This window comes from Astatotilapia calliptera, chromosome 2 (genome assembly GCF_964374335.1).
Source record: "Astatotilapia calliptera chromosome 2, fAstCal68.1, whole genome shotgun sequence".
NCBI classification, from domain to species: domain Eukaryota; kingdom Metazoa; phylum Chordata; class Actinopteri; order Cichliformes; family Cichlidae; genus Astatotilapia; species Astatotilapia calliptera.
In genome coordinates, this window is record NC_137423.1 from 17,878,331 (window position 1) to 17,897,885 (window position 19,555).

General features: G+C 41.6%; 2 protein-coding genes across 3 annotated transcripts in view; one reads left to right on the forward strand and one right to left on the reverse strand.

Moving 5' to 3' along the window:
• The window catches only part of polr2b (RNA polymerase II subunit B), a 29,252-nt gene extending 28,151 nt beyond the window's left edge, over positions 1 to 1,101 (forward strand). The window contains exons 25-26 of one of the 2 annotated variants that reach the window (XM_026185633.2): positions 240 to 361; positions 881 to 1,101. In XM_026185633.2, coding sequence (XP_026041418.1) covers positions 240 to 353 — 114 coding nt within the window. In that variant the 3' untranslated portion in view covers positions 354 to 361; positions 881 to 1,101. The remainder of the gene's footprint in view (positions 1 to 239; positions 362 to 880) is intronic. The other variant, XM_026185649.1, reaches the window with a different exon arrangement.
• Positions 1,102 to 4,711: 3,610 nt separating this feature from the next.
• Positions 4,712 to 13,379, reverse strand: igfbp7 (insulin-like growth factor binding protein 7). The gene is made up of 5 exons (XM_026185659.2): positions 12,897 to 13,379; positions 12,390 to 12,499; positions 9,433 to 9,537; positions 9,232 to 9,358; positions 4,712 to 5,147 (listed from the first exon to the last, which is right to left on the reverse strand). Exons 1-5 carry the CDS (start codon positions 13,315 to 13,317, stop codon positions 5,125 to 5,127), a joined length of 786 nt encoding a protein of 261 aa, XP_026041444.1. The 5' UTR covers positions 13,318 to 13,379; the 3' UTR covers positions 4,712 to 5,124.
• Between the last annotated feature and the right edge of the window lie 6,176 nt (positions 13,380 to 19,555).

The window sequence follows — 19,555 nt, forward strand, 5'->3', positions numbered from 1 at the left end:
TTTTTTTTTTTCCATGCTCTCAGGACCATGTTGTTGAATATTCCTGAAAGTTGATGACAGGTCCCGGAGGTGCCCCCGGTAGGGGTTTACTTGCCAGCGAGCAATGTGCGCGTTAAATTTTCATGTCAAAATCCTCCGGTATTTGCAGGTGGGTCCATGAATTATGGAACCGGGTTCTTTTCTCCCCCCTCCAACAAACCGAATAGACGAATATTGTTTCTCTGTGACCTTGATTCCAGATCAGTAATCTTTTGCTGAAGACTTTTCCGCTCCTCCAGACTCGTGCACATGGCCATGGTCACCTCTTCAGCCCAGCTCTCCATCCTGGACTCCGCCTCATCCACCCGCTCTGATAGGCACTGTATGTCCCAGGCAATGTTATCCAGCTTGCATTAATTTCATGGCTCAGTTTGCCCATATTTTGTCTGCTGTCCTCTCGAATCTCCGCTTTTGGCTTTACTATAGCTTTGAGTATCTCCGAGTCTTTGCTAGCGGCTGCGTTGCTGCTAGCATTAGCTTGGTCCGGCTGAGAGTTAGCTTTAGCGGTCGAAGCGCTTCTATCTTGTTGTTTCGGCATATTCTCCCACTCCCTTAAAGCATTTTAGGGGTTATAACCCTTTCGATGTTGAGTGAGTAGAAAACAATCCAAGATAACGAGATTAGAAGGAATAACTAAAGGTAAGGTGGGAGAGCAACTCCTCAACGTGACCGGTTACTCCATTGGCTGAAGCAGAAGTCCCTAGGCTTACTGTTTTTCAAGAACAGAAAAGCCAGAGTTTTATGTCAGGGTCCAAGCATGTTTCAGAAAACCAGCTGAAGAGATGCTTTGGTTGTCTTTGTTCTTATGTGTTGTTTACCTCACTTTGTTTGTTGTTGTCAGATCTCTCTGGTGCGGATGCCATACGCCTGTAAGCTTCTGTTCCAGGAGTTGATGTCAATGAGCATTGCTCCTCGTATGATGACATCATAAAGTAATCAACCGGATGCAGAGAACATTGTGACGTCACAAGAAAGTGAAAGTCGAAGTTTAGTTGTTGTTTTTTTTAGTTTTTTTTGTCTTGCTTTTTGTAAAAGTCAATAAATCAGTTCCTGATCATGTGATGATCTGTGTTTTGTTCTTCATGTGACTATCCTGACGGGTTATGACTTTAAGGTACAACTGGTGAGTCTCCAGTATTGATCAGAGATGTTTTTGAGTCAGGTGATCGATTTAAAAACTCAGATGATCAAGTTAACTGAATCCTCTCTCACTCTGAGCACGCTCACGTTACAGGCATTTGAAGGGTCATGTTACCTGCATATAAGAATATTAATATATACACTACCAGTTAAGTTTTAGAACACCCAGTTTTTCCAGTTATTTGTTGCAATTCAAATTGTGTAAGTCCAGGGAACAGCTTGAAATGGTACAAAGGTAAGTGGTGAACTGCCAAAGGTTAAAAACGGTAAGGTTACCCAAAACTGGAAAAACACGTACATGTCAGAATTATATAAAAAGACCTTTTTCAGGGAACACAACATGAGTTAACAATTTAACCTCCTAAGACCCAAAGTCTTCCATGGCACGCATTTTTAATTTCTCTTTGATATTTGGGCATATTGGGACCTGATGAATGTAAAAACCATTTTTAACCTGATTTTTGTTTCTAAGAAAAATGAGATCCACATATGAGGATATTCGTTTAAAATTTCGATAGAACAGTAGCAGTATGTAACCGAGGACAAGGTATGAGTAAATGGGGCAAAGAAATAAATTGATCATTTATTTATTACATCAATTAGACAGGACTTACAACACATTCTGCTGATATCCCAGCTGCACATGAGACTTACCACACCAACGGTGCGAAAATAACACTGCAACCCGTCACACCCTGCTTAGCGACACTGCAATCGTGGCACGCACTGCAAACAATTCGGGTCTCAGCGCAGCTGGGAATCAGTGCTATGCATGACCTGCGATCTGGGAGATAAAGGGAAGTGGCACAAACAATTAAACAAAAAACAAAAAGGGAGGTTAGTCCGCCCTTACACAACTCACTCTCAATCAATACCCGCCTTTACGGCTGGACAACTAACCAAAACAAAATTACAAATCAATCAAAAGAACAAAGAAAGGACAGCAGAGACTATCGAGATTATCGATTAAAATATTACCCAATAAAATATCAGTTTTATGAAACCATTCAAAACAAACACTCAATATACCTACAATATTGATCAGTTTCCCTGCGCGCCGTCGATCTAGGGCTTGATCAATTCTTCTATTAAAATTCATGGTCACACTAAAAAAGTCCAACAACACATTAAAAATAGGCACATACAATAGCAAATGATCCAAACAAAAATGGCAAAAGTCTCTTACCGACAGTATACCCACTCGCACTCGAGTGAATTAATTGCCTCTGTTTTTTTCCACAGAAGAGCGCTGACTTCACCCCACAAACCCACTACCTTTTCACAGCTCTTCAGCCAATCACCTGGTAGAGAGCAACAAACTGCCAGGTGACACTTGTTACAAGTATAATATCCTCCTAAGTGGATATTTGGCCCTTGTAGAGCGAAATTGAGTGTTTTGGTCTAAATACCCAAAATGTGATGTCGCCAGGTCCTAGGAGGTTAAAGCTGTTCTGCAGTATTGGAGATTGATCAGCCTTGAAAGTTGGTGCTACTAATTCCTACAGGTGTTCTAACTGTTCTGGATTACGTCCCCCTCTGTCTGCATGAAGCAGTGTTGGAGCACACTGTGGTACCATACCCTCGTGGGCATCAGCTGAACAGTACTGTACTGTAGTGTGTTGATACAAACATGGCGAGAATAACAGTGGAAAAGAGACAGACCATCATAACACATAAATGTCATAAACTGCAAACAAAGTCAAGATGTCAGTGAGTCCAGTTTCCTTTAGCATCCAAAGGATCAGAAACAAACTGACAGGAAGAGGTCTGCAGACCCAAAGACACGACTGAATCAGGCTACGTCCACACAGCTTAATAGTGGTCGTAGTGAGCAAGTCTCAGTTTCAGGTGTGAAGAGAAGGCTTTGAGCTGCAGGTTTGACAGGACGAGCTGCAGCAAGAAAGCCAGACGTCAGAATAAGACAAAGGCTGTGTCCCAATTCAGGGTCTGCATGCTTGAAGTACGCATTTTAAGTGCAGTTACATCACCGCCACGCGACGACGGCTGTCCCAATTCGAAGTGTACTTCAAATGCATACTCCAAATGCGCCGTCGATTTCCCCAAATATCAAGCGTGGTCCAGTGCACGCTTCGTGGTCCCATATATCCCACAAGTCATAGCGCGGCGGTGGATGTGGAGAATTTTGCCGCAAAATACGGCAGAACGGAGCGGCCGAAGAGGGGTTTTTTTTCCCCAAACTTTATTGAAATTATAAAGCGAAAAGTCAGTCATTCCAGTTCAGTTTGTACAGCAGACATACAAGGCAAATAAGAGTAACAATATACAGTACAATGAAATAAGAAGGATAAATAAATAAAGGAAAAAAACAAAAGAAAAAAAAGGGGGGGGGGAATGTGACAGACTTCATAACAACTTTGTATTTGAAAGTTGTGACAGCTCATTCGTTAAACATTTCTGAATGAATTTCAATCAATGATAAACCTTTTTTATTGGAAGTTAATTTAAGAGAGTTTAAGTAATATTCAATTTCAATCAAAAACAAATTAAATGATGGGGTTGAGTTTTGAAATTTACATTTATGTATGTGGAATTTCCCTAATAAGATGGAGCGGCCGAAGAGTGAACTGTCAAAAGTACTGAATATGACGTCACTTATTTATGTGCGAATGTTTAATAATTAAAGTCAGTCATATATCCACAAACACAACAAGCTGAAAGTCAGTGATATATGTATATGTGTGTGTGTGTGTGTATATATATATATATATATATATATATATATATATATATATATATATATATATATATATATCATAATCAATATAATAATCAATATCATAATAATCTGACAATACTGACTTTAGTCTCATGAACAACATTAACTAATTGTTATTTACTAACTAATCTTAAATGACTGTTCAGCACAGAAATGAAGCCCAACAATCATGTTTTACAGTCCTCTGGTCTCAGCCTCAGATACTCAACTAATCAAAGTGATGTCATGACAAAAATGAATGACTGACAAAACATTTTTCTCCTTCGTTTCTGTCAAACAAAGCTGTATGTAACGTGTCTCGCGGTTAGTATCATGGTTGCTAGGCAACCTGAACAGCGCGACAAAGCGTATACCGTCCCATTTCACAAGCCTCTCACTTCCGCACTTCTCGTACTTATAGTACGCACCGTATGTAGTATGCGTAGTGCGCGTACTTCAAGCGTGCAGACCCTGAATTGGGACACAGCCAACGAGGCTTGTCTGGACCATGAAACGCCACCATTGCACTACTGAAGACTGGAAGGTTTTATGGACTGAGGAATCAAACTTTGAAATCTACGGTTCATCGCGCAGGATCTTTGTACGCCGTTGACTAGGTGAAAGGATCTGCCCCAGGGCCTCCTCTCAGCTGACCTAGGAACAGCTTGATGTTCCACTGGATCAGCTGGGGAGAGGGAGGTCTGGGCTTCTCTGCTTAGCCTGCGGCCACCACGACCCAGCCGCAGATAAGCAAAAGCAAATGGATGAATGCATGTTTGTATTTAATGAAAGTTCACATTGATCACAAGGAATTAGTTGATCTTTCCATTTTTCTCTTTTTATTTTTGAAAATATAATGTTTTTCTGGGACCTTCACAGTAAAAACATTGATTATTTAACTGAAAGAGTTGAAATATTGATTAGATTCAAACAACACACAAACATTATTATGGTTTATTAAATTGAGAAGAAAAACATGCAGTTTAAGGTTCATATTTAATGTGTAGACTGCAACAAACAAATACACCTGTTTCACCATTTCAAACTTCCGCTGGTGCCCAGAGGAGGAAAAATACTTTAAAAGTTACAAATATAACAAAAGATATAACATGTAGAACAAAAGACTGAAGTTTGAAAAAGGCTGGATTAAAACTAAAAACGACTGAAAGGAAACAAATTCAGGTTTTAGTGGAAGTTAAAAGTCTGGGATTCCTGAGACGATCAGCTGATCACAGGTTGACTTCCTTTGTCACTGAAAGAAACACGACATATTTACTTTCAGATATGTTTCTTTTCTTGTTCAACAAATTATCATTTTAAAATGTCAATAATGTAAAGGCGGTGTCCCAGGCCCTGTGCTTCGTACGTCGCTTACTACATCCAAGATCAAATGAAATATCCAAGACCAAATCATCGCGCTAACTCTGAGCTCGCTATTCCGGTTCCCCGAACACACCTGTTGTTGACGATTAGTATAGCTGGATGAAGTAATGTGAGATCACTGGGTGGCCCAACAGGGGCTACGCATCGATAGTAGAAACATTGATCGGCAACCCTTTGATTGGTCGGCGAAAATGTCGAAGGAGCGCGCTCGGTATTTTTCGGCAGCAGAGCAAGAACTCTTGAGTGAGGGATTTCAGGAGTTTCAGAGTTTAATTAAAACGCAAGGGAACACTGCAAAGGCTGCAAAAGCAAGGAGAGAGGGCTGGCAGAAAGTTGCTGACAAATCAAACTCGTAAGTAATTCAATAATAACAATAATAATGGAGTGGATTTATATAGCGCTTTTCAAGGCACCCAAAGCGCTTTACAATGCCACTATTCATTCACTCTCACATTCACACACTGGTGGAGGCAGCTACGGTTGTAGCCACAGCTGCCCTGGGGCAGACTGACAGAAGCCAGGCTGCCATATTGCGCCATCGGCCCCTCTGGCCAACACCAGTAGGCGGTAGGGTAGATTTATCATATCACACCATATTATCCAATATTATATTACATTATATTATATTATAATATGTTATATTATATCCCCTTTCACATTAGAGCCACAACAGGACCCACTAGAACATGGGAACAAGTAAAAGTGAAATATAAGAATATTCTACAGAATGGTAATATTTATCACTTATATTGCTTGTCGTCTCTTGGAAAGAGACCCTGGAATACTCTGTTTGTTTGTTCATAACAGCAACCAAGAAAAGGGCAGAGCAAAAAAAAAGACAGGTGGTGGTCCTGCACCCCCTCGTCAACAAGTTGGTTAAGTGAATAATACCCTCACGGGAAAATCGATATCTCTCTATGAGCACACTGTTGCGCTGAGCTAAAGGATCCTGTCTGTCCCGCAATATACGCTGAATTCTGAGGACTCTCCTTATCAATCTTGCACCTTCCGCAATGGGTTGCTCGCGTAAACGGACAGGATATGACTGCGACAGACTTCCCAAATCCACCTTCGCTTTTATAGCCGTGGTCTCTCATCTTGATTACACGAAGTAATTAGTGTGAATGCTTGAAAAGCATTCACAGTATTGTTCTTCTAATTTACAATTACTACTCTGAAATATGAATTACATCTGTAATAATCACATACATGTAATAGAATGTTAATAGTACATTTCCCTTTTTTAGGGAATGACCTGTATGTATCTGTGTGAAATCAATAAAAGGATCAAGTGCTGCATTATCTTTAGTTACACTGATGTTATTTATTTATGGTGAAACAGTGGTGGAATATCGCTGTTGCTTTCGTATGAATGACGCGGACATACCTGCGTGGCCGCGATCTAATCCTGTTTACATAAAGTAAACCTGCTCCCCAGCAGGTTTACGCTTACGGCTCTGTTGCTATGACAGCAAGTCCCGGATGGGCTTCGGGGAACCGAACGATCCAGGATCACGCGAAATCGTCAACAATCTCATCCAGCTAACTCACTTAGCGCGGTACGAAGAACAGGCCCCCAATCTTTTGATATATTGTTTATATACAGTGGTGCGAAAACATGTTTGCTCGTGGGTCTGCTCATGTCAGATCATGAAAGATAACACAAGTAAAAAATTAAAAACATCATGCATATTCTAAATAAAGGTGTTTGTTCATCTTTGGGGAAAAAATCCAAACCCATGTGTGAAAAAGGTGATCGCCCCACTCCAATTTATAACATAAATTACCCTAAGAGTGGAGCAACGGCACATCCAAAAGGTCACAAAAGACCCCAGAGCAAGATCCAAAACACTGCACACCTCACTTGCCTTAGTTAAGGCCAGTGCTCATGACTCCACCATAAGAAAGAGACTGGGCAACAATGGCCTGCATGGCAGAGTTCCAAGACAAAAACCACTGCTTAGCAAAAGGAACAGAAAGGCTTGTCTCGGTTTTCTAAGAAAACATCTTGATCCCCAACATACTCTGTGCTCTGGCAAGACAAAACTTTTTGGCAGCTGTATGTCTTGCTGTTGTTAATGGAGTCGTGAATTCTACCAAAACATCTTGAAGTGCACTTGTGTTCTGCAGCAGGATGATGATCCAAAGCACACCAGCAAGTCCATCTTTAATTTGGAGTGGCCTAGTCAAAGGCTACGTTCACACTGCAGGCAAAAGCGCATCAAATCCGATTTTTTTGACACTATGTGACCCATATCCGATCATGCTATGACAGTGTGAACGGCACAAATCCGATATTTTCAAATCCGATCTGGGTCACTTTTGTATGTGGTACTGAATCCGATACATATCCGATGTTTTAGAAAGCGACTGCTGTTTGAACGGTCATGTCGCATTAAATCCGTCTTTTACGTCACTGACACAAGACAGACGCCAATTATCAGCGCCCGAGAAGACATCGCGAACGCTTCCTGGCCATCCCGTGTAGATGTCAGTGAAACTGTTGGGAAGACAACGTTGGAGAAACGTGAACATTTTATTTGTACTGTATAATCTGCAGATTCTGACAAATCTGCAACTATCCTTTGAAGCACCGCTCCTCTAAAACAGCTATAAGGATCATTATTAGGTTATCTACATTATTATGTGAATAACAAAATAACTTAAAGCAAAAATTGGGAAACGTAAAGTCCGAAGTCTCTATATTAAGGGCCATCAGTCAAACAATACTGTTTGCTCTGGGTCTAAACAGAGCGCGTTGTGTGTGACGTCTTCTTTTGTGCATGCGGGCCGCTTTGAGTGTTCACACTAGAGCGCGTTTACTGTCGCATTTTATTCGTAGTGTGAACAAGCAGACAAAAAAATCGGATTTGAACAAAAAATCGGAATTGAGCATTAAGACCTGCAGTGTGAACGTAGCCAAAGTCCTGACCTGAATCTGAATGAGATGCTGTGGCATGACCTCAAAAATGCGGGTGATGCTGATAAGAACAATTCTCATATGATGAGTGGACCAAAATTCCTCCACAGTGTGTAAAAGACTCATTAGCAATGATCACAAACACTTGGGTGGCATATATACATGTATGTATGTATAAATGTAATACTTTCATACATAGACATATACACGTCATCCCACATACAGTGTTTATTAACATTTCTGTTTTTTAAAAGGGTCCCAATCTTTTGATTTTCCTGTATATTCAGTTCATTTCATCATCTCCTTGTGAATGTGATGTTACGTTCTCTGTTTGCATTTGTTTGACGTGTCATGTACAACACATGTTACTTGTATGTAACTTAACCATCACCAGTCACTTCTAAATCTGGAATGAAGAATTTAGAAGAATAATGAAGCAGCCTGGGCTGCTTCATTATTCGTTTATGTTAGAGACTTTTGGCAATGCTGGATTCTGATGGCTATGCTTTATTTTGTCAGTAAGGTTGCAGTGCTCTCCATCTAGACCCCACATTCCTGTATGATATATCTGTGATTAGTGAAGAAAAAAAGACTGATTATCAGAATAAATTGGCAGGAGCCCAGCAGTCTGTAACTGGATGATCTGGGCATGCTTAGAATCATCTCTGGATCATTTTTCTGCTTACTTTGTAATGGGATAAGAAGAGAACAGGCCTCAGGTAATAAAAGCTGGATAATGCCTCTGCAAATGTTTTATTTATCATTTTAAAAGTTTCAGTAACAGGAGCTCTGATTCCACTGCCGCCCTAAAGCGTGTTTCACTGACATGGATAAGTCTGCTTCTTGGACTAGAAACATTTTTCTTCATTTAACAGTTTATAGTTATGGAAGAAGTGGAAGAATCTACGCCTGAAAAACTGAGCTGAGTCTGATGGTGTTTTTGAAAGGCTGACAAAGGCTGAGGTAAATCCTCCAGAGACCAAGGTCAGTGATGACCATGGGGGATGTTTCATAAGGTAATTTTAGATGTTACCTTTCCTGGCAGTGAGCTCATCGATGGACTCAACCACATGAATTGCTCCAACTGCTGAAGCTTCTCCTTTGGTGTTTGTGGCGTGACACTCGTACGATCCTTCTTCTTCTTTGGTCAGAGGCGAGATCTGAAACACAAACACCATGGTCTATTTTGATTGGTCCCACTGCAGCAGTGACATAACATAGTGTTTGTACTGACCAGCACCCAGCCGGTCACTTCATGCTTCTCCGGTCCTCCTCGAGTCTGGATCGCCAGATTGTCACGGTCTCCAGGAAGAAGCTCCATCTTCTTCCCACTGAGGATCTGAAAGAAGAAACCCATCATTATCATCATCACTCTAATCTTAGAGATCCAACTTCAAATACCTTATTGACTCTGTGATGTCATCACAGAGTTGTCTAACCCCTGTGGTCTTCTAACGGGTTTCTCACTCATACTCTGATTGTGGTGGAGGAACCACCTGACATCCCCACCTGAAGCTGAGACTGATGATTGGACATCCTGCTTCACCACAGCTCTGAGCAGGTCTTAGGGCTTAAGGTCTGTAAATTCTCTTCAAACAGGCCGTTACTTGCCACCCTGATAGACACACCTGAACATACCTGAGCCCTTAGTGTACAAGCCGTCAGAATCAGTTTTTAAGCCCTGATTAAAAAAAAATAAAAAAAGTTCATGAAACATGCTGATATCTCTGAATGCTGTAAATTAACCTATTTATTATATTACTGCCTTGAGGCAGCAGCTGTTGTGAAGTTAAATTGAACTCCTCACATAGCCAATCCGGTCTTTAAGTCTGACGTTATTAGCCATGTCTGGGCCCAAACTCCGCTGCAGGTCCCAAACAAACACTGCAGCATCACTGAGAGTTTAAACTGTCTAAATTCTTTCATCTGTAATAAAATGATCAGCGTTGCTGCTTTACCAGGTGTAACTATGAAGTTTAACATCCAGGCATCCATGAAAACAGGATTTATGATATTTAACAGAGTTAGAAGTTAGCAGGGAGTTAGCTCACTAGTTTCCACCTAAACATGATATAGCATGTTCTGACTGAGAGATTTCTGAAAAATTCAAACGTACAGCTCTGCTGTCACTTCCAACATAAATGAAGACAGAAAACTAAACAGCAGTGACGTTTGAAGGGTTACTGAAGTTGGGCTAGCTGGTATATAATGTTGTGCTACGTGATCGCTAGCGACACAGCTATGTTAGCATAGCATAAACACAGTGAAGCTGGAGGATGAATACTAACTTTTTTCCACTCTATAAAAGTTAACGTGAGGGTTCCCAATGGTTAGAGACAAATACAATTGCATGGCAGGATGCTGTAAACGGACCAAACTTCAGTCAGGAGAACAACTGAGATAATCCATCCACAATATGAGGTTAGTCATTCTACTGCTGCTTGGGCTGGGCTGTAGTTACATCGTAAGGGTTTAAAAACTGAGTTTTAAAATGAACAGCGGTAATAAAAACCAAGAGAGGCCGACAGTGATCACAGACTGTTTTTAGGGTTTTTTGAGATTAAATACAACAAGATACAAAGCATTAAAACATGTTAAAAACACAAAAAGCCTTATTAAACGCAGGGTAGTTTGGGCCCGGAAGCATCATGTCATAACTTAAAGACCGGATTCCAACGATAACAACGATTATCATAATGATATGTTGGAGACACAGGCCAAGACGATCTTCATCTCTAGCTTATCAATCAACAATAGAGCCAAAAACAATTTAAGTTTTGAAAGGCCGACTCTGAGCCTCATAACACGCTAACCAAAAAACTGAATTGTTGTTATCTATCATGCAGCTGACCCATACTCAGACTTTCTCTACCATTTCTCTTTTACTGAAAATAACAGCCTCAACATGGAATTTAATCTATTATTAGACTCAATTGAGTTCACACCCTTGTTCTGACATATCCCACAGAAAGTGAACATTTAACTGTATTTCTTGAAAACTGTCTTTCGTGATCATTTTTAATAACATTTAAGTTTACAGTAACAGATTACACAGCAGTGGGTAATACACTGCATTACATGTCCTTCTGAAGGTGCAGTAACAAAGTTTAAGGATAGAATTCATCCGTGTTATTCTCTCATGTTATTGAAGAAGCATATCATCCACTCCCACAGAGGTTGGTTGTCTTTTAATACTGTTACATCCTCACCAGAGATTTTCAGTAATGCATTACTGCAATCTGATTACTTTTCGCAAGTAACGAGTAAAGCAAGGGATTACTATTGCAAAAAAGTAATTAGATTACTGTTGCTTTCCCCTAAGCATGCTGCATTGCTGTGGTACTAACCTGTGATTTTGTTTGTGAGAGTATCTCATGACAATGATGTAAGCGTGTGGTAACAGACGTGTGGCGATCAACAATGGATAATATGGAGTGCGTACGGAGAGAGTACGACCATGCAGCGTTTAAAGCGTAAACATTTTTTCATAAAAAGTGACAAAAACATTAGCGTCTGCTGTTCACTCTGCGTGGGAAGAAAACTTCTTTCTACAGTTGAAAAAAACCCTAAACTTCTGAGCGAGCACGCTGCCACGGGAATGTGACATTCACAGAGAAACCCCCGGATCCCCTCACTGACATGACTGCTGTGGGCAAACCTCCACCCGCCCCACTCCTGATAAACAGCTGACAATAGATTTAAGAGCTGCTGAGTCTTTGATTCTATTTATTTTCTGCCATTTTACTTGCATCTATTTCAAAGAGTGTAAACACAAAATATGATTTTATTTTATATGCTGGAATATGCAGAACATAGGTTTAAGTGTTAAGCAATTTCTTCAAGTCAAAGACTGTTGATATAATTTAATTTTTGCTTGGCGTCCCTCTAATACTGCGGGGTCTGTTCCTTGCATGTTAAAGTACCTCAAGGTGACTATTGTTGTTAAGTAGTGATGTAAGCTGCTGTTCAGGGAAATGTTTAAATCAGGATAATTTCCTGTTTTATGTTTCCAGGTGGAGAACTTTGATTGTTTCTATTGGCAGCGGCAGGAAACAGGAAGTCAGCAGCAAAGAGGAAGGCAAACACTTCTGTGGAGTCACGCCTGAACCTTTGAGTGTTTCTTTTTATGGAGAAAAACAAAATACATCTTAAATGTGTGACAAGCTGCTGAATGATGGCACACAAACTCACCTTCTTCCAGGTTAGCACTGGTGTGGGCACGCCCACCACCTCACAACTCAGGTACACCTGAGAGCCACTCACGTTGTACACCTCACCTGGAGGAGTAACAATGAGTGGAGCTGCAGACAGAAAGAAAAGATGAATGTGGGTGAAACAGGTCCAGACAGGAAGTCCTCAGTGACCTCACAGGAATTCAGTTTGCTCTGAGCACACTCAGTGGGTCTTTTCATGTAGAAAGGAATGTGATGTTTGGGATGGAGGAGGATTATCAGAGGCGAGATCAGTCTGTAACTGACAGACTGCCTCATAGTCCGCTGGACCACAGAAGGGGAAAGAGACGTTTAGGTTTTTTTAACTGCTCTACATTTACATCACAGCAACGTATAAATACATACGTATATATGTACGTCAGCTGCAGGTTATTTCTCCAACTGTATCAAGCCACATATCAGAATAAGTGACCCCCTTCTGCAGGCTGTAGGCTACATAGATTGATACCATGACCTGCGACCTCACCTGAACCACAGCGACCTTTGTTCTGCATGTTGACAGATTCTTTTCCCTCACTCTGGGCTCGCAGGCCTGCAGTTTTCAGTGCACAGGTGTTCATGTAGGTCACTCCGTTTGTCCCGCAGACCTCGTATTTGCTCTTACAGACACAGACTCCCATCTTGTTCTTCTTGTTCTCGCCGCTTCTCACGCACTCCAGACCGGAGCCACAGCGGCGAGCTGCCGACCGGCGACCTCCGCACAGCTCACCCTCTGCGGCAGCGCAGACAGAGCAGCAGCCACAGGAGTCCACCAGAGAGCCAGCAGCACAGCCCTCCGCTGGGAGAGGAGCACACTGAGCCAGATCACAAGATCCACATCCCAAAGGAGCAGAGTCCTGGACTGAGAGGACCGGGAGGATCAGAGAGAGGAGGCAGAAAGACTTCATGTTTGCGAGCAGCTCTGAGTCAGTCTGAAACTGAGGGGCTGAAACACAGCTGCTCCAAGGGTGGGACTCCGCCTCCACCCACAGCTGATCCCACCCTCAGCCTAGAAGATAATACGACCCTGTAAAGTAATACTGCATTACTGTACTGTGTACTACTGTACTTTACACTATTTCCATACAGTATTACATGCACAGAGACCTGCCACCTTCAGAAAATTTCTGATGACTCCTTTGTCACGTGATGCGAGCAGAATCATCTGCAGCTCAACGTGACAAAGACCAAAGAACTGATTGTGGACTTTAGGAAGACCAGGAAACTCGTGACCCCCGTTTCAATCCAGGTGGTCAATGTGGACATTGTGGAGGAGCATAAATACCTCAGAGGACACACTGATAATAGGCTGGACTGGGTTAAAAACGCCACTGCACTCTACAGGAACGGCCAGAGTCTCTGAGGTCCTTCAACATCTGTCAGACAATGTTCAGGATTTTTCTATCAGCCTGCTGTGGTCAGTGCTATCCTCTGTGCTGTTGCATGCTGGGACAGCAGGTTGAGGGTAAATAAACTGGTCACAAGGCCAGTAATGTTGTGGGAATGGAGGCCATCTCTGTACAGCTCCATCAGCACACAGTGCAGTAGTTATACTCTTTGCACACGCTCTGCAGTAAATAACAAAGTTTTACATTTTAAAGTAAAATGTGAATCGTATATATCACGTATTATTCTAGATATTTATAATTGAGTTATTTTTATATATTAGAGCTAGTTCTTATTTTGTAAACTTTGCATTATAGTGTATTATTATTTAGTTTGGTCTGTTACTGTTCTTATTGACTTTGTACAACTGACACCACATACTTTCCTCAGGGATCATTAAAGTATTCTGATTATTACAACTGTGCTGTACTCTGTGTTATAGTATTACTGTGGGAAGCAGTCTGACTCGAGTATCAAGGAAGGGGGTAAGGTAAGCAGACATTTTGGGTTCCCAGAGACGGGCAATTTACTTACAGTGACCTCCATTATTTGTGAAACTTAACAAACGCACATGGAATCGGTAACACAGCTTACCTTTCCTCCTTCACCTTAATCAAGCAGAGACTGACTATAGCTGTGTCCCAATTCCTAGGCTGCATCCTTTGGAGGACCTGTCCTTCGTAGTCTACGTGGGCCGTGTCCTCCAAAGACCGGGTAGGCCTGAAGTGAGTGGCTGTGAAATTGGCCGTCAGATTTGCGTCACCGCTGTCTCGGTGGGGTTTAATACACTCAGCCGTCTGCTCCTCGCTATCTAAAATATAACAGGACACTGGAGCAAACTCTCGATCATCTCACACTTCTGTTTAATCAGTTTTCTGTTTGACGTTTATTCAGCTGTGCGAAAACTAGAATTTTAATTTCAGCCAAACCGATTTACTCAGGAACAAATAAAACAGTGAAAAAAACAAACAATAACATTTTTAAGTTATCTGAGTGACTTATATATCATGTTTAACCTGAGTAGCCAAAGATCGCGGGGGGTCTGAAAACGGTGTGCCGGGAGTTCGCTTTCTCTAGTGATGGGAATTCCGGCTCCCAACCAGCTCTTCAAGTTGTTGGTTTAATTAATTTATTATCAACAGTAATATAAAATTATGCACAAAATGAATTACTAATGTAAAACAATAACAACATGTTTTTATTTATATGTTTATATATAAATATGCTTTTATTTATTCACTCCACATAAAATGTAAACAAATCAATTATATAATAAAAAAACAACCATTTACATTTCAACTTTTAACTGTGTTATGATCCAATGTTGTCAGTGTTTGTTTTATGTGTGACTCCTCCCACCAGAGGATAGCTGTGGGGTTTTTTTTCCCCTTTTCTTTCTTAGGGGGTGGATACCTGGGCGTGTCTGCTGAGTTGTTGGGTGGAGTCTCTGATAATTAGATAATTGATTGATCACTTCCAGTATTTAACCACCAGATGACAGCCTCCACCATCCAACAAAGCGCAAAAGTATTCGGCCCCCTTGAACTTTCCCACATTTTGTCACATTACAGCCACAAACATGAATCAATTTTATTGGAATTCCACGTGAAAGACCAACACAAAGTGGTGTACACGTGAGAAGTGGAACGAAGATCATACATGATTCCAAACATTTTTTACAAATAAATAACTGCAAAGTCGGTGTGCGTAATTATTCAGCCCCCTGAGTCTTTGTAGAACCACCTTTTGCTGCAATTACAGCTGCCAGTCTTTTAGGGTACGTCTCTACCAGCTTTGCACATCTACAGACTGAAATCTTTGCCCATTCTTCTTTGCAAAGCAGCTCCAGCTCAGTCAGATTAGACGGACAGCGTTTGTGAACAGCAGTTTTCAGATCTTACCACAGAGTCTTGATTGGATTTAGATCTGGACTTTGACTGGGTCATTCTAACACATGGATATGTTTTGTTTTAAACCATTCCATTGTTGCCCTGGCTTTATGTTTAGGGTCGTTGTCCTGCTGGAAGGTGAGCCTCCGCCCCAGTCTCAAGTCTTTTGCAGACTCCAAGAGGTTTTCTTCCAAGATTGCTCTGTATTTGGCTCCATCCATCTTCCCATCAACTCTGACCAGCTTCCCCGTCCCTGCTGAAGAGAAGCACCCCCAGAGCATGGTGCTGCCAACACCATATTTGACAGTGGGGATGGTGTGTTTAGAGTGATGTGCAGTGTTAGTTTTCCGCCACCAGAGATGGGCAGTAACGCGTTACTGTAATCTGATGGTGGTGGTGGTCAGAGGGCCCGGTGGCGCCAGTGTCCGGCAGCCTCGCCTCTGTCAGTGCGCCCCAGGGCAGCTGTGGCTACAATGTAGCTTGCCATCGCCAGTGTGTGAATGTGTGTGTGAATGGATGAATGACTGAATGTAGTGTGAAGCGCTTTGGGGTCCTTAGGGACTAGAAAAGCGCTATACAAATGCAGGCCATTTACCATTTACCATCTGATTACTTTTTTCAAGTAACGAGTAAAGTAAGGGATTACTATTGCAAAAACGGTAATTAGATTACCGTTACTTTCCCGTAGGAACGCTGCGTTACTGCGTTACTAAAACCGTGATTTTTTGGGGAGAATGTCTCACGACAGTGACGTAAGCGAGTGCACCGTTAGTGACAACAGCCTTGTGCAGATCAACAATGGATCACATATTGATTATGGGAGAGAGTATGAGCGTGCAGCGTTTAAAGCGTGGAAGTACTGACCTTACTTTGAGTTTGATTCCATGAAAAGTGACAAAAACATTAGCGTCCATTGTGCGTGGGAAGAAAACTTTACAGCGAAAAAAAACCCTAAACTTCCAAGCAAGCACCGAGTGCGCAACGACGTAATGGGGAATTCAGGTCCAGACCAAAAAGGCTAGGCAGCGCCTGTATCACCTACGACAACTGAGGAAGTTCAGGGTCTCTCCAAAGATCCTCAGGATTTTCTATACAGGCGCTGTGGAGAGCATCCTCACACAGAACATGACATCGTGGTTCGGGAACAGCTGTGTGAAGGACCAAAAAGCTCTCCAGAGAGTGATCCGTACAGCAGAACGCTGCTTCAGGACACCTACACCAGGAGATGCCGGACTAGAGCAGCGCAGATACTGAAGGACCCGTCCCATCCTGGCAACAAACTGTTCCAACTTCTGCAATCTGGTAGAAGGTTCCGCATCTTCCGGGCAAGGACAGAGAGACTCAAGAGGAGCTTCTATCCCCAAGCCATCCGTGCCCTAAACACACACACCCGCCCTCTCACATCATCTATAATTGACTGAGACAGGACTCTTCCAGACACTAAACCAAGGCACAATGTACATTTCAAATTCCTTTAATTTTAAATATGTTTATATTGTCTATCCTGTAAAATAGTCAGATATCTATTCATATTAATGTACAGAATTCACCTGCTTGCTGCTACTACTGCACATTCACCCAGTGTATATACTATATGTGTGTATATATATATATATATACATATATATATATAATGTTCTTCCTCTACACCCCCCCCCCCCCCCCCAATTTTTTGCACATGTCGAGGAGCGTGTCAGGCTACATTTCACTGTGTGTTATACTTGTATAACTATGCATGTGACAAATAATAAAGAACCTTGAACCTTGAACCTCACAGAGAAACTCACGGATTCTTCAACTGACCGCGGCACACCTGCACCAGGGTAAACCTCCGCCTACCGCAGTCCTGCTTTACAGGTGAAAATAGAGCAACAGGACCGCTGAGTCTTTGACTTTATTTATTTTCTGCTGTGTTTTACTTGAAAGAGTGAGTGTAAACACAAAAAATATTGTATTTTATGTGCTGGAATGTGCAGAAAATAGGTTTAAATGTTAAACTAATTTATTCAAGTCAGAGAATGTTGCATATAATTAAATTTTTGCTTGATGCATAAAGTTAAAAGATTAAAACTGATAAGACAAGTTAAAAAAAAGATACTTTTCCATTTGATTACATTTTGTATGATGGATTATGTAGAAAAAGTAGAATTGGGCTGAAAGATCTATCGCTTTATCACCTCTTCAGGTTGTAAATCGTGTTTTTAAAAAGTAACTAAGTAACTAAGTAATTAATTACTTTGAAAATAAGTAATCAGTAAAGTAACGGAATTACTGTTTTGGGGAAGTAATCAGTAATTAGTTACTGATTACTTTTTTCAAGTAACTTGACCAACACTGTCCGCCACACATAGCGTTTTGCATTTGGGACCAAAAGTTCCATTTTGGTCTCATCTGACCAGAGCACTTTCTTCCACAGGTTTGCTGTCCCCCCCACATGGCTTGTGGCAAACTGCAAACTGGACTTCTTATGGTTTTCTGTTAACAATGGCTTTCTTCTTGCCACTCTTCCATAAAGGCCAACTTTGTGCGGTGCACGACTAATAGTTGTCCTATCGACAGATTTCCCCCACCTGAGCTGTAGATCTCTGCAGCTCGTCCAGAGTCACCATGGGCCTCTTGGCTGCATTTCTGATCAGCGCTCTCCTTGTTTGGCCTGTGAGTTTAGGTGGACGGCCTTGTCTTGTAGGTTTTCAGTTGTGCACTCTATTTAGTCATTAGCACTCATCAGGCAATGTCTATGGGCAACTGACTGCACTCAGACCAAAGGGGGCTGAATAATTACGCACACCCCACTTTGCAGTTATTTATTTGTAAAAAATGTTTGGAATTTGACCACAACCAGTAGGCAACAGCTGAAGTGTATTGCCAAAGGACACAACAACCGAGACTGTCGGCGTTAAAACTAAGTAGCTGCCACCATTGTTGGAAACTTGGCTGGGCCACGCTATGAATTCTGGGATGTGGTGGGCCACAAAGGATACACCCGACCCATCCTTCAAATCTGGGAAAATGAAGGACATATTTGTTGGCCCCATTTGGAGCAGCCTTCGTCACGTCGCTGTAACTAATCGGCCTTCAAATCCGAAGGACGAGGCACCTGAATTGGGACGCAGCTCAAATCAGTTTACCTTCAGTTATTCTAGCCAGTACCATTGGCTTGAGCTGAGGAATCTAAAACTCAACAGAAATGACTGAGAATTACAAAAAGCTCCCCAATCTTTTGATTAACACATTTATGACTAAATGGCTCTATATAAGAAAAAATATGCAACAAATCCCTTTGTATCATGAGACAAACAAAAGCAAGCAAGCAAGCAAGCAAGAAACCCCTCCTCCTGGTTTAACCTGCTGATGACAGATCATCAGTAGTAGTCAGGAGATGCTGGGCGGGCCTTTCCCGCACATGACCTGTGTGCAGATTGAAAACAAGAAAACAAATGACTTAATTCTGTGACATAATAAAATATAAAACAACATGTAACGGAGTATTTGCTTTAATTTGCTGGCTGTTTGTTTTTCAGGCGACTGAATGCTCACACAAACAAAGCCAGGAGACTCAGTGCATAGCAAATCATAGCAAATAAATATATAGAAAGAATAATGTACACAAAGTCAGTACTTCTGGGACAAGTGCAGAGTATCACAACAGCTCATCCACTTTGTGTCACACTGTGTGACAGAAGAATCAGAGAAGACACTATTGATCCACACAGGTATAAATACGGGAAACATCTGATCAATAAGTAGCTGATCTGTAATCCTTCCTCTTTAACGGTTTCTAAGTTTAGAGAGTGTCTGTGGGAAAATAAACAGGCGGTCAAAGATCATGCATTCACTGTTATTGTTCAGAGATGAACTTGAACACAGAGCA

What these genes read in the sequence shown, in the direction of transcription:
- igfbp7 (XM_026185659.2), bottom strand. Translation starts at nt 13,317, where the DNA reads ATGAAGTCTTTCTGCCTCCTCTCTCTGATCCTCCCGGTCCTCTCAGTC. An exon ending in CAAAGGTCGCTGTGGTTCAG is followed by an intron (nt 12,500 to 12,896) that starts GTGAGGTCGCAG and finishes TTCTGTCTGCAG; the next exon opens with CTCCACTCATTGTTACTCCT. An exon ending in TGAGCTCACTGCCAGGAAAG is followed by an intron (nt 5,148 to 9,231) that starts GTAACATCTAAA and finishes TGTTTCTTTCAG; the next exon opens with TGACAAAGGAAGTCAACCTG.